This window comes from Nicotiana sylvestris, chromosome 8, assembly GCF_000393655.2.
Source record: "Nicotiana sylvestris chromosome 8, ASM39365v2, whole genome shotgun sequence".
Taxonomy (NCBI): Eukaryota; Viridiplantae; Streptophyta; class Magnoliopsida; order Solanales; family Solanaceae; genus Nicotiana; species Nicotiana sylvestris.
In genome coordinates, this window is record NC_091064.1 from 176944819 (window position 1) to 176959520 (window position 14702).

At 39.9% G+C, this 14702-nt stretch overlaps 1 protein-coding gene across 1 annotated transcript; it reads right to left on the bottom strand.

Annotated features, from left to right (window-relative positions):
* Positions 1-7056: 7056 nt before the first annotated feature.
* Positions 7057-7536, bottom strand: LOC138876051 (uncharacterized). The gene has a single exon (XM_070154938.1). The coding sequence runs from the start codon at positions 7534-7536 to the stop codon at positions 7057-7059; it is 480 nt and encodes a 159-aa protein (XP_070011039.1).
* Between the last annotated feature and the right edge of the window lie 7166 nt (positions 7537-14702).

Genomic DNA, 14702 nt, shown 5'->3' on the forward strand with positions numbered 1-14702 from the left:
AAAATCCTATAGGCATGATATCTATGCGAGAAGAAAGATATACAGAAATAATTTCATTAAGGAGAGTGTTAGGACCTACTGTTTGCCCACTGATTTTAATGAATATCATCTACGTACTTCAAACCGTAATGAATCACAATTACCGATCCAGAATTATTATTAAGTCCTATAGGCATATTGTCTAAGTGATGACAGTGGCGATTATGTTCAAAACTAATTGATAGAATCCTATAGGCATGATTTCTATTATCAAACAAACTTAAATCCTATAGGCATGATCTCTAGGATTTGAAACTATATAGTGGCGATTATGTTCAAAACTAATTGATAGAATCTTATAGGCATGATTTCTGATATCTAACAGACTTAAATCCTATAGGCATGATCTCTAGGATTTGAAACTAATTTTTATCCTATAGGCATGGTATCTATTTCTAAATTGATTTAAATCTTATAGGCATGATTTCTAGATTTGAAACCAGTTTTAGTCCGATAGACATGGTATCTATTTCTGAATTAATTTAAATCCTATAGGCATGATTTCTAGATTTGAAACCAGTTTTAGTCCTATAGACATGTCATCTATTAAGCAGTAATACAAGCAGAAATTATATATATTACCAGAAAGGAAAAACAGTGAGATCAACATCGAGGTCCTATAGGCATGATTGCTAACATATGTTTGTTGGGCAAGTTAATACAACCTATAGGTAGGATTTCTAATGCAATTTGATTTCATATAGGCAGGATTTCTAATATGCAAACATAGTACATCTTAACAAATATGAGGTAAAACAAGATTAATAGAGCAAATGAAACCCTATTGGTAGGATTTCTACTCACATTGCCCAAAGAGAATAAAGACCCTTCCCAATTATACTATATACCCTAGAATATGTTTGTTACAAACTTATTATAGGCCAAAGTAAATGAATGAATTACATAATAGTAGTAAGATAAACTATAGAGAGCCTTCATTAAGCCCAACTAAACCTGGGAACCAGGCCTTCACGCCAATCAACTTTGAGGCTCATTTCATAGGTACAACATAGCCAAAATATGAGTGATTCACTCATAGAACATATAGAACTAGGTTTCCAGTTTGTCAAAGTTCCCAAGGTCCTCAGGGACCCAGGGCAAAGCTCACACCAGAACCATGTATTCAGCAGATGATTCATAGGAGATGGATAACCAGTTCCCAATGTGTCTGTCAGAGCTCACAGGAGTCTCATGTGTACCCTGAGCAGTGCTCACACTAGGGTGGTTGAGGACCTAAGGGACTAAGGTGAGGTTTTAAAAATCAGCATGTAAAAGGGAGTAGGGGCATATTTCAAAACAACTTGATTTCAAAAGAAACAAGGTTTAGAACACATAATTGCATTCAGAAAACAACAAAGTTTGCAAAGTACATAGTTTCAAACAGGTTAATTCAGAAGAGAGACTTAATTACACTAAGGGAGCATGCTGACATCCAATACAACCATTGTTTAATCACAGAAATAACTTAGGCAAAGCAATCAGATCATCACATGACAAATTAACAGACAGGGCACATGAGTTAAGCAAGAAATTAGGACAACTTAACTCATTACATGCTTGTAGTATCCTAAGAATTTAAGGTTCAAAACAGGTGTAGGATTAACAAACAGTGTGCTCGGACAAATTTGAACATTAATCTAACTTATAAGAGGATTCATATTATTCAAAATAGCTAATCTTAAACTAACAATATTAACCATAAGATTAGAAGAGAGTCATAGGAGCATACAAAGTAGAATCATGCTAAAAGTAAGGTTCAAGACATGGATTATGAAAAAAAAACATGGAGAATGAAATGACAAGGGATTAGGGCTTACCATTTAAGCAAGAAAGCAAGTAGATATGCCACAACAGTTAAGTTCCAGAATCACTTGGCCTTGGCTTTCAACCGGCCAGGACCAGAAACAATGAGCATAGAATCAGAGTAACAAAACTAAGTCTTAGTGAGAGTATGAGAGTTCGAGTCTGTCCTAAAGGGAAGAGAGGAAAGGGTTTAAATAGTGTCCAATTAGGTAGACAAACAATAGAATAAATCAAACATGCACAAATATGGAAAGAAAAATAAATCCAGAATCAATTGAAGTCAGAGTTCAATCAATTAACGAGTAATCAGGCAAGTACTACTTAGAATAAGGTAAGTATCATATAGAATCAGTTATCAATCAGCAAATAAGGTAAAGAAGTAAGGAACAAGGTAGGATGAACAAAATAAGGAAAGTATCAGTACTATACAAAAAAGGAAAGAGTAAACGGAAGTAAGTAAAAGGTTTTAACCCTAATTTTTGGGTAAAACCACAAAATCAACATATATAAAAGACGAGAGTCTCATGCTTCATAGGATGAACATAGACGGGAACATGTTTATAGAATACACAATTGAAACAGATCTGGTCCCAAAATAAAAAGGTTTCAAACCCTAATTTAGGGTAAATCACACAAAATCGATAGAGACATAAGGGAACAGAATCATATATTGCACAAGATGAACATAGACAAGAATATTTTCAAAAAAGGGGAAAACATAGAATCAAACCAGGTTTGGTTTGAGTAAGAAGGGCCTGAAAACCCTAAATAATTTTTAAAAGAAAAATTAGTGAGAAATAACTATGAAAATCATAATAAGTATGCACATAGATAGATTACGGAAACATTACAGAGAATATTTAACAAAAAATTAGGAAACCGTAACAGATCTTGAAAGATCTGAACCCTAGCTTCAGGGTAAATGAAGAATCGGGAACCCAGAGATTCATACCATAAGAGACGAATAATGAACATAGAAGGAAAGAAAATGAAAGTTCGAACCAGATTGGTTCAAAGTAAAGGAGATCGTCTTTCCATATTAGGCAAGCTACTAGGTTATACCATAATCAAGTAGCCAGTAGCAAGATGAGACTGATAAGGTAAGAAAATCACCAAGGGAATCCATATCTGGTTGGGATCAATGGGGGATTGGAAGGTATTTAGGTGACGGCGCCTAGGGTTTGACAGAGAGAGAAGGGGAGGTTGAGAGAGTTCAAGGGCGGCGGGTAAAGGAAAATAGGATTAGGGTTTCTGGGTTTGGTTAATTAAAAACGGGGGAGGGGAGAAGGATGTGGGTCGTTGATCTTGAAAAATCACTGGCTGGGATTAGAGAACGAACGGGGCAGGTTAAAATAAAACGGGTACCGACCGCGTTGTGGGATTGGGTTATTGGTTTGGGCTGGGGTTACTAGGTTAGGCACTTTAGGTGTTGGGCTGGGTAATTTGGGCTGGTTTGGGTAGCTTAGGTCCGAAAATTCAAAAAAATTGGGGCCAAAATTTAAATGCCCAATTTATTAAACAAATAATTTATAAAAAAAATAATAAATGAATAACAAAAATATAATTTGTGCATAAATTTTTTAATAATAATTATTCAACACTTTAAAAATATAAAAAGTTATTTTTTGCATAAATAAAGTAATTATAAGTATATATGGGCTATTATTGCAAAATGTGCAATTTTAGCCTTTAAAATGCAAATGTATTTATGATAAATATGTTAATATATTTAAAACCTAATCTGGGTGTAAATGATGAAATTAGATGATTAAAACCATTATAAAAATAGTTTGTGATGCAATTAATGATTATTTATACAATAGAATATGGGATTAAATTGATTAAAAATCTTTAAAAATTATGGAAACTTTAGGAAAAATACTTGATGATGCTCATGCACTATTTTGAAAGTATATATATTCATATTTGAAATATATGAGGGAAATATTGGGTATCAACAACTGCCCCTCTTTACCCGGGAAGGATGAAAGAGTTGTCGGGTAAAGAAATGATGACTGATTTTGATCGAATGGGGTGTTTTGAAAAGTATAGGCCGCACCCTGGTCTCTGATCTACCTACATATCCCTGATTTTATAGAAATCAAGTCGTGTATAGTTCTGGACCCAACGGTGAATGAAACCAATGGAATTGTTATAGAAATAGTCGTATGTTTTGGAAAAGGGTTTTTTTTGGGAAGGATAGTATCAGATGGATTTATGCGGAGTTATGAATGTGAATTTGAAGCGTAACGGATGTATCACAGGGCAGATATCTAAACGGTCATAGAGTTAAGGCGAGTAATTGGTGGAAGTCGATTACATTTGAAATAGTGGCAGGGTGTGAATGGTATGAGCGGAAGTCGGAGCGAAGGTTGCTCCTGTTTAAAGAACGGTACACTTCTAAATTACCTGCAAAACTTAAGACACGATGTGTGAAAATATATATGGTTTATTACTTAAACATGATGCAAATTCCCTTTGGACCATGAGGGTTGTCTTTGGACAGCGAAGATAATGTCCTTAGACCATGACATCCCAGGCCATGAATCAGGAGATAAGGGATTCGTAGGCCATGAAATGATGTTCTTGGGCCATGAGAATGGTGCCTCCGAACCATGATGCCTTTGAATAATGATGTGCGATATTGAGAGATCCTTAGGCCATGATATGATGTCTTCAAGCTATGAGGATGATTCCTTCGGACTATGACACCTTCGGACAGAGACATGGTGATGCATATGAGTAAACAAGATAGAGCTTAGTCTTGTACAGGATCGGGCAAAAGGAGAAGACAATGCTTAGTCTCATGCAATGGAAGGCAATGCTTAGCCTTATGCAAATATGGAGGCAATGCTTATCCTCATGGGAGACAGTGCTTAGTCTCATGCAAGGAAAGGCAGATCTTAGCCTTATGCAAATAGGGAGGCAGGGCTTAGCCTCATGGAATAAGAGGAGACAGTGCTTAGTCTCATGCAATGGTAGGCAATGCTTAGCCTTATGCAAATAGGGAGGCAGGGCTTAGCCTCAAGCAAAAGGAGGAGACAATGCTTAGTCTCATGCAATGGGCAAATAGCAAAGAGGAGCAGAATATTTCTTAGCTGGAGATATATTTGTGCTTGGCGGTCTGGTTGTTATGAAGGTAATGATTTTAAGTCACACATACTTGTGGTTATTCCTTGTTCTTGCATTCAAAGAAAAATCGTGAGTTTTGCGGTGGAGGTTGGTTCGTGCCTTTGTCTACTTGTTTTGCTCTGAAGATCCTGTTCGAGTTACACTGGGTAACACCTGGCTGCCATAGAAATAAAGTTTTTGAAAAATATACACTTATTTGATGAAATAGAGTTATTTTAGAAAACATAGTGGTATATAATATCAAGTAAATTAGATTAACTAATGATTGCAACACTTTTAGAGACATTGCAGCTTCTTTGCGTTAGAATTTTAAGGGTCCTCCTCAAAATTCTGCCCCAGTTTAGTAAGTGATCCTTTGGCCGTTTTGCATGTAACGAAGTTTGTTGGACCTGCTCCGGAAATTTGAGAATCCTTATCAAAATTCTGCCCTAGTTACTTAACCGATTTTCTGACTGTCTTACATATGATAACATCGGGTGGGAGAATGAAGATTTTATTAAGATGTGACCGAACCCACAAGGATGACTATATATCCCCTCTTAAACGGGAATCAGGTCAAGCGTAGTTTAGTTACATCAGATGAAGAAATGTAAACAATCTAAACATAGTATCTCTTGACTGCGTCTGAATTGATAGATTTTGGCCAAACTTCTCCATCCATTTCTGCAAGTATGAGTGCTCCTCATGTTAGTACCCTATGAACCATGTAGGGCCCTTGCCAATTGGGTGAAAACTTTCCTTTGGCTTTATCTTGATGCGGGAAGATTCGCTTCAGCACCAGCTGCCCCAGTGTGAATTGTCTTGGTTTGACCCTTTTGTTGAAAGCTCTGGACATTCTATTTTGATAAAGCTGACCATGAACCACTGCATTCATCCTCTTCCATCTATGAGGGCTAATTGTTCATAGCGACTCTTTATCCACTCTGCATCACTGAGTTCAGCTTCTTGTATGATCCTTAAAGAAGGAATTTCTACCTCAGCGGGGATGATAGCTTCGGTACCATAGACCAACAAATAGGGAGTTTCCCTAGTTGATGTGCGGACTGTAGTGCGGTATCCCAATAAGGCGAATGGTAACCTCTCGTGCCATTGCTTGTGATACCATTTTCCTTAGTATCTTCTTGATGTTCTTGTTGGCAGGTTCCACGGCTCCATTCTTTGAGGTCTGTATGCTGTGGAATTCTTGTGCTTGATCTTGAATGTTTCACACATGGCTTTTATCAGATCACTGTTGAGATTGGCGGCATTATCAATAATGATGAACTCGGGAACCCTGAATCGACAAACAATACGATCCCTAAAAAAATTTACTACAAATTTCTTGGTTACAGCTTTGTAAGACGCAACCTCTACCCATTTTGTGAAGTAATCAATGGCCACTAAAATAAACCTTTGCCTGTTTGAAGTAGTGGGTTTGATCAGACCAATGACATCCATTCCCTAGGCAACAAAAGGCTAAGGTGCACTTGTTGAATTGAGTTCGTTCGACGGCACTCGTATCATATTTGCATGTATCTGGCATTGGTCGCATTTTTGGACATACCGGATGCAATCTGTTTCCATAGTTATCCAAAAATATCCAGCTCTGAGTATTTTCTTGGCTAGAACAAAATCGTTCATATGTGGACCACCGCCAGTCCCGGCATGTATTTCCTCAAGCAATTTGGAAGCTTCTTTGGCATCAACACACCTTAATAGTCCTAGATCAGGTGTTCTCCTATACATAATTCCTCTGCTTTGGAAGAAATGATTGGACACCCTACGCAGTGTGCGTTTCTGAGTATGATTCGCCTGCTCTGTATAGTCTCCTTACACCAAGTATTCCTTGATGTTGTGGAACCATGGATTTCCGTCTGTTTCTTCTTCAACATGCACACAATAAGCTGGCTGACTATGGATCCTAACTAGTATGGGATCGATAAAATTCTTGTCCGGATGTTGTATCATGTAAGACAGAGTAGCCAGTGTGCCTGCGAACTCGTTGTAGATTCTTGGAACATGTTTGAATTCTATTTTTGTGAACCTCTTTATCAGTTTTTGCACATGGTACATGTATGGTAGTATCTTAGTTTTTTTCTTAGCTCATTCTCCTTGAACTTGATGTACAAGATGATCTGTATCATCAATTACCAGCAACTCTTGTATATTTATGTCGATGGCCAAATTGAGTCCTATGATGCAAGCATCATATTCTGCCATATTGTTGGTGCATGGAAATCTAAGCTTTGCAGATAGTGGATAATGTTGACCTATCTCTGACATAAAGACTGCTCCAATACCCAATCCTTTGAAGTTTGCAGCTCCATCGAAAAACATTCTCCAACCGTCGTAGGCTTCAGCAATGTCCTCTCCTATGAATGACACTTCATCGTTAGGAAAATACGTTTTTAGTGGTTCGTATTCTCCTCCTACAGGATTTTTAGCAAGATGGTCTACCAACGCTTGTGCTTTGACTGCCTTCTGAGTTTCATAGATGATATCGAATTCACTCAGCAATATTTTCCACTTGGCTAACTTCTCGGTAGGCATAGGCTTTTGAAAGCTGTACTTTGGAGGATCCATCCTTGATATGAGGTATGTGGTATAGGCACAGAAGTAATGCCTCAATTTCTAAGCTGTCTATGTCAAAGCACAGGAAGTACGTTCTAGCAAATAGTATCGTGCTTCATAAGGTGTGAACTTCTTACTCAAGTAATGTAGGACTTGCTCCTTTCTTCCTGTCTAGTTATGTTTTCCCAAAACACAATCGAAAGCCCCATCTAGTATGGACAAACAGAGTAGCAAAGGTCTCCCAAGATCCGGCGGGACCAGGACTGGTGGCATGGACAGGTATTCCTTAATTCTGTCAAAAGCCTTTTGAAAATCTTCAGTCCAACTGGTTTCAGCATCATTCTTCAACATTTTAAAGATGGGTTCACATATTGCTGTGGACTGTGCTATGAAGCGGCTGATGTGATTGAGGCGTCCTAAGAAACTTATCACATCCTTTTTGCTCTTCGGTGGTGGTAGCTCTTGGATAGCTTTAACCTTTTACGGATCTAACTCGATTCCTCGGTGGTTGACGATGAATCCCAACAATTTTCCTACAGGAACCCCGAATTCACATTTTGCGAGGTTCAATTTTAAGTTGTACTTCTGTATCCTGTCAAAGAACTTCCTCAAGTCTACTATGTGATCTGTGGCCCTCTTGGATTTGATGATGACGTCATCAACATATACCTCTATTTCCTTGTGTATCATATCATGGAAGATGGTCATCATGGTCCTCATATAGGTGGCCCCAGCATTCTTCAGACCGAATGGCATCATTTTGTAGCAGTACACCCCCATGGTGTAATGAAAGTTGTTTTCTCTACATCTTCTTTGTCCATCCAAATTTGATGATAACCCGCGAAGCAATTTACAAAGGATTGGAGTTCATTCTTGGTGCAATTGTTGATCAAAATATGTATATTTGGTAGTAGGAAATAATCCTTGGGACTTGGTCTGTGTAAATCTCGATAATTAACAGACACCCTGACTTTCCTATCTTTCGTCGGAACTGGTACGATGTTGGCTAACCAGGTTGGGTACTCAACTACCCTGAGGACTTTGGGTTTGATCTGCTTAGTGACCTCTTTCTTGATTTTTAGGCTCATGTTTGGTTTGAACTTTCTGACTTTCTGCTTCACCGGCAGACACATTGGATTGGTAGGCAACTTATGATCCACTATGGATGTGCTCAAGCCGGTCATGTTATCATATGAACATGCGGAAATATCCTCATATTCTTTTAGGAAACGAGTGTATTCTTTCTTCTCTGACGGTTACAAGCGAATACTTATGCGAGTTTCTTTGATGGTTTCAGAATCTTCCAAATTGATTGCCTCGGTTTCGTCTAGGTTGGTCTTAGGTTTGTTCTCAAAATTCTCAACTTCTCTGATAGCTTCCTCAGGTATCTCATCCTCTTCTTTTGAGTCACTATCCTTATGTTGCATTGTCTCATTACATGTCACAATCGTTAGTTCATCAAGGTTAGAAATAGTAATGCTGTAGAAGAAAAATATGAAAGATAACGATAACAAAACATCAAATTATTTGATAAATGTTGAAACGTTAAACAAAATATCATCTGAATTACTTCAAAACAATGTTTTCCAAAACAAAAAATACTGAAAGAAAGATATTTTAAAAACTAAATGCTCAAAAAGACTTGTTTTTCAAATAATATTAATAGCCATGCTACCTCGGGACTCGTCTGTCCTTTGATGGTGTGGCAGTCTAGTTCTTGAGAAATTCTCCCCTTTCCACCGTCTAAATAGTGAGGTCTTCTTCCTCCTCATCATCAACTATCACAATCCAATCCATATCTCTGTCTTTTAGAAACAGGTTCCTTAGCCCAGCCAAAGCTTCGTCTTCTTCAAACCCCCTTATTGTGTCGGCCTGGTGAAAGGTCTGACTCAGATGCAGTACTGGCTGCTCAAGAGGGTAATGGGGACCACGCCATGGGGGCGACCAATCATCATATTCTTGCCATGTATACTGATATTCGAGCCCAAGGGTTGTACCGTGACGTTTGAACTGTATTGGTTTGGTAATGCCCTAGAGTTTCTTCCCAAGCCATTTGTCGGGTTCATAACCTGACTATGCCAGTATGCTTTCTATATTTTTGCTCCACCATTTATCTTTCTCAATTGCATTGACACGCTCGATGCGGTGATAAGTTTCTCCACCCGACTTTCTTCTATTCTTGACAATCGGGACAGTTTGATTGGTGTAAATGGGATAACTTCTATCTCCGTGAATGATTACCTCCTAATGGTTCCATTCAAACTTTCACGTCCTAGTGTAGCGTAGAAGCCACAGCTCCAGCGGCATATATCCAAGGTCATCCCAGTTAAGAGATTGTACGTCGCAGATATGTCTAATACTTGAAACTCAACATCGAACCAAGTCGGGACCATTTGTAAACAAAGGTTGATTTCCCCAATAGTGGCCTTTTGAGACCCATCAAATGCTTTCACATTCATACTCCCTGCTCGTATCTCCTGGAAATCTTTACCCAACCTTTTCAGAGTAGTTAATGGATAAATGTTGATGTTTGAACCCCCATCTATTCGGACTCTAGCAATGAATTTGTCCTCAAACTGTACTGTGATGTGCAGGGCTCTGTTGTAACTTAGTTCTTCAGGTGGCAGTTCATCTTCGTGAAAGGTGATCTTGTGGCTTTCCAATACTTGCCCTAACATGTTGGCCTAGTGCTGTATTGTGGGCCGGACTGGGACCGGGACCGAACCGGGCCCGCGGTCCTAACGGGCTAAACGGGCCTGGCGGGCCGGTCCTGGTGGGCCGGTCCTTAATGGTGCAAAAAGCCCGGTGCGGGCCGGGTATGATAAAATAGGCCACGAGCCCGGGACCGCTAAGCCCGGGACTGGCTGGCGGGCCTGGGCTGGTCTTACCGGGCCTAACGGCTACTTTTTAAAAAAAAAAATTAAAAAAAATAGCAACGGTCAAAAATTTAAAATGTAGTCGTTGGGCTGCAATTTTGACCGTTTGGAACTTTCAAAAATAGCCATTTGGCCCCCAAACTTTATTTTAATCTCAAACTTTATATAATTACACTTTTCCCAATTCTCAACTATAAATACCCCCTCATTCTTTCATTTTTACTCACCAATTCATCAATCTCTCTCAATCTCTCTACTATAATTGCTTATTTTATTGTTGAAATTTCGTGAAAAATTGTGAAGTTGGTGAATTGAAGTCTTCAACGATTTTCAATTTTCAAGAAGTTGTTCAGCAATTCGGTAAACGCATTCCAACTCTTAAGTTTTAATATTATACTTTTGTTAGTTTTATTTAGTATAATTATAATTAATATGGCATTTTCTTTGAAAAATATTTTTGGTGGTAAGGATAAAGCTAAAACTGGTGAAAGTAGTGGCCAACCTACTACCCTTCCCTCGGCTCCCCGACCTAGACCTGGTAGACGTCCTGCTGCTCCTATTATTCTTAATAGTGATAACCCCTGTTTTCAATTTTTTGATAGTCAATTTTGCCATAATGTTGCACCAGGTCAAAATTTAGATGATGAAACTATGAATGCTCTTTATCCTAATCAAACTATCTTTGAAAATGATGAGGAAAATGAGGATGAATATGAAACCCAATCGGATTTAGATGATACACCTACTAGTCCTGTTAATAACCCAACTGATGTACCGCCCGACCCACCTGTAGAAATCCCTAGTTTTAATAGACAACCTCCTAAACGCCTAGAAACATCATTAGTTTGGAATTTTTTTACTCAAGTAAGAGAATAAAATAAGGCTAAGTGTAAAACATGTGGGAAATTACTGGCGCATAAATATACTGGAGACCGTAGTGGCACGGGTAGTTTGACTAGGCACATAAAAACACACCCTAGAGATAAAGTTATATATTTATAAATGAAAGCGCAGCTAGAGGGAACACATGTAGATTCTGATGTTAACCCTAGTACAGGTTCAAATCTAGTTCAACCAGGAATTAACACTGTGACCAGAGGTATTTTATATTACGATCCAAATAGAGATCATGAAGAATTAGGAAAGATGGTTACCGTTATGTGCTTACCCTATTCTTTTCCTTCTAATCCTAATTGGGTGCATTATATAAGAAGAGTTTTTAATCCTACTTCCGAACCGGAGCCTGATGCCGCTGTGGCCCATCTTTGCACTGGAGAGGCAATGGATGGAGTTTCGAACACTACCCCCAAGTTGGTTGGTGGCCAGAATTCTCCCCGAGTTGAGGCGCCCTTGGTGGGCAGCTCGGAGGGGCCCGACTCTGGGGTCCAGGGTGAACAAGTGACGGAGGCTTTGACTGATCTTGTTAACCCTGTGATCGTTGTTGATTTCCCTCAGGGAGTGGTCCTACCGCCGCATGGAGTGCAAAATGTCCGTGTGAAGAGCCTTCTGAAGCAGGGGCACTAGTCAAAGGCAAATATGTGCTCGATAGGTCACCGACCGTTCTTGAGGGAGGTCCCGAGGTTGATGCTTCATTCGTTTTTGGCGAGATGGGCAAACTTTGCGAGCGGGTAATTTTTGCTAACCTCGTCCGCCGCTCTAGGCTTCTCTGATCTTTGTTTTTTTAACTTGTCCTTTTACGTGGCTTCAGGCTAAAGCGCTTTATAGCCAGGCTTTCACCCAGTACCAGGATGAGGTGACCCGTCGAGAGCGTTAGAAAGCCTATCTTACCGAGCAGGTTATTCATCCCCCGTTTACTATTATTTGAATCTTTGTGAGATTCTATTGCTTTTAACATCTCAGACCTTATTTGTGCAGTTTGAGAAGGAAAATGCCCTGCTGAGAGTGGAGCTTTGGGCCAGAGATGCTGAAATTTCTGAGCTCAGTCGGTACATAAACAAAATGACTTTCGAGAGGGACACCCTCCAGGGGAAGGTAACCTTAGTCGAGCATCAGCTCTTAGATGCGAAGGGGGATAGTGACAAGTACAGAGGTTTCCATTCTGAACTGGTGGTTGCACTATCTCGGATCAAAGCCGAAGCCGAGTCGTTTGTATCCTCGCATTGGAAGGAAGCTATTGTCGCAAATGCTTGGGTTGAGAGGGCATTTGAGGGGGCTAGTCCGAATTGACCTCGAGCTCAGATCGTGACTGGTCAGTTTCTCGAAAACAGACTGTTGGAGGTGTGTCAGATGGCAGCTCGGATGGTGCTGAAAATGAGGGTGGATCCCCGAAGAGAGAAGATGTCGTTGAGAAGGGGCCGTTAGGGGACTCGTAGTTGTCATGGTGCAACCCTTGGGGAGCCATTGAGAATGTAGGCTTAACAATAGATTAGGATCCTGTTGATTTTCCTTTTGATTTTCCTGTTTGTATATAGTACTTTCATACTGGCATATGTATAAAGTAAACTATGCGACTTTGTTTCTTCCACTCCCCTTTTTTGTCGGGAATTCGGCCGGGTGCTCCTGTTTTTAGAGTTTCCAAGAATGTTTAGATTCGTGGTATGTTCCTGGGGTTCATTAGGCAGGCTCGGGATCTTTTATGTGCCTAGTCGATGCGACCTTTACTGTAAGCTGGCGTTAGAGCTCTTATGCTTCTCTCAACTATTTTGTGTTTATTCTCCAAGCCGGGCTTCAACTCGAGCTTATTCAACCCTCAAGCTTCTGTGTTTGCATGGACGGCGACAGTCGCTCTTGCATTTTGCCCTTGGGCATTTGTATTTTAACTATTTTGGGTTTAGTCTCCGAGTCAGGTTGCGACTCGAGCACAGCTGACCCTCAAGTTCTGTGTTTACGTAGGCTGGCGACAACGGCTCTTACGCCTTGGGTCGAAGCAACCTTTTATGTATGTGGCCCTAAGGCTCATGAAGCTGGAGACAATGGCTCTTATGCTTTGCCTTTAGGCATGTGTAGTTAACTATTTTGGATTCGGTCTCCGAATCAAGTTACGACTCGAGCTCACTTTGACCCTCAAGCTTTCAAATTTTAAGCTGGCGACAGTGGCTCTTACGCTTTTGGTCGATGTGACCTTTTAGTGTTTGTGGCCCTGAGGCTCATTAGGTTGGAGACAATGACTCTTATGCTTTTCCCTTAGGCATATGTAGTTAACTATTTTGGATCTAGTCTCCGAATCGGCTTACGACTCGAGTCACTCTGACCCTCAAGATTTCAAATTTTAAGCTGACGACAATTTCTTTTACGCTTTTGGTCGATGTGACCTTTTAGTGTGTGTGGCCTTGATGCTCATTAGGCTGGCGATAATGGCTCTTATGCTTTGCCTTTAGGCATATATAAGCCTTGTTTTCCTCTCGTTAAGGACTTTTGAAATGATTTTGCCTGACCTGTCATCGGTTCGGGAATAACCTCGATTTCAAGTCATTTGCGGCGATGTTCGAGCACCTCGGAAGGTTTAGCTCGTAGGTTGAGTAGCTCGAAGCCTTGTGATTTGGAGCTGACATGGTCGAAGCTTGTTTTCTAGTCAAGGGTAGCATGTTTAACTGGTTCTTTTCGAAGTAGATTCGAAGTAATGACCTATGATTTTATAGCGACGGTCAGGCATCTCCGAGTCGCGTTAATTCGGCTGGTATAGCCGTATGACCATAGTCATTTGTGTTTGGATGGAGCCATTTTTTATCCCGAGTGTGGTAGTTTAGGCGTCTATATCGAGGGTATGCCCTTTCGGAGTCATACAAATGCGATATATAGCCCAAAATTCAGGATTGAGTGTATGCCTGTAGTAAGGTCTTACAAAATTTTCATGCCTTTTGAGGTTTTACAGTTTTGTTAATACTTAATACAAGTGTGATTCATGCCTTGCTTGAGGTCTTATAGTATTTTCATTCCTTTTAAGGTCTTACAACATTTCCATGTCGTTGAGATCTTACAGGTGTAGTTTTTGATACTCAGTGCAAATTTGATTCATGCCTTGGTTGAAGTCTTATAGTATTTTCATGCCTATTGTGGTCTTACAACTTTTCCATGCCGTTGAGGTCTTACAGGTGTAGTTGTTGATACTCAGTGCGAGTTTTTATTTGAGATCGAGCCTTCCCGCTTGGGGTCTTACGACCCCGGGTCTTTTAACGAATAGCGATTAGTGACAGTCTCTAAGTCATTGAGTTTGCTTAGGCTCAGAGGCTGTTACTTGTAAGCTCAGAGTTGTCTTATTAAGGGCTTATGAGTATGTAGATTCCGACCCTGAGGTCTTGTACTTTATGAGTTGTTGACGCTTGTCTCCGAGTATTTCGAAGC

Bases quoted from the DNA above. Each gene is read 5' to 3' on its own strand.
- LOC138876051 (XM_070154938.1), bottom strand. From the start codon at position 7,536: ATGGATCCTCCAAAGTACAGCTTTCAAAAGCCTATGCCTACCGAGAAG.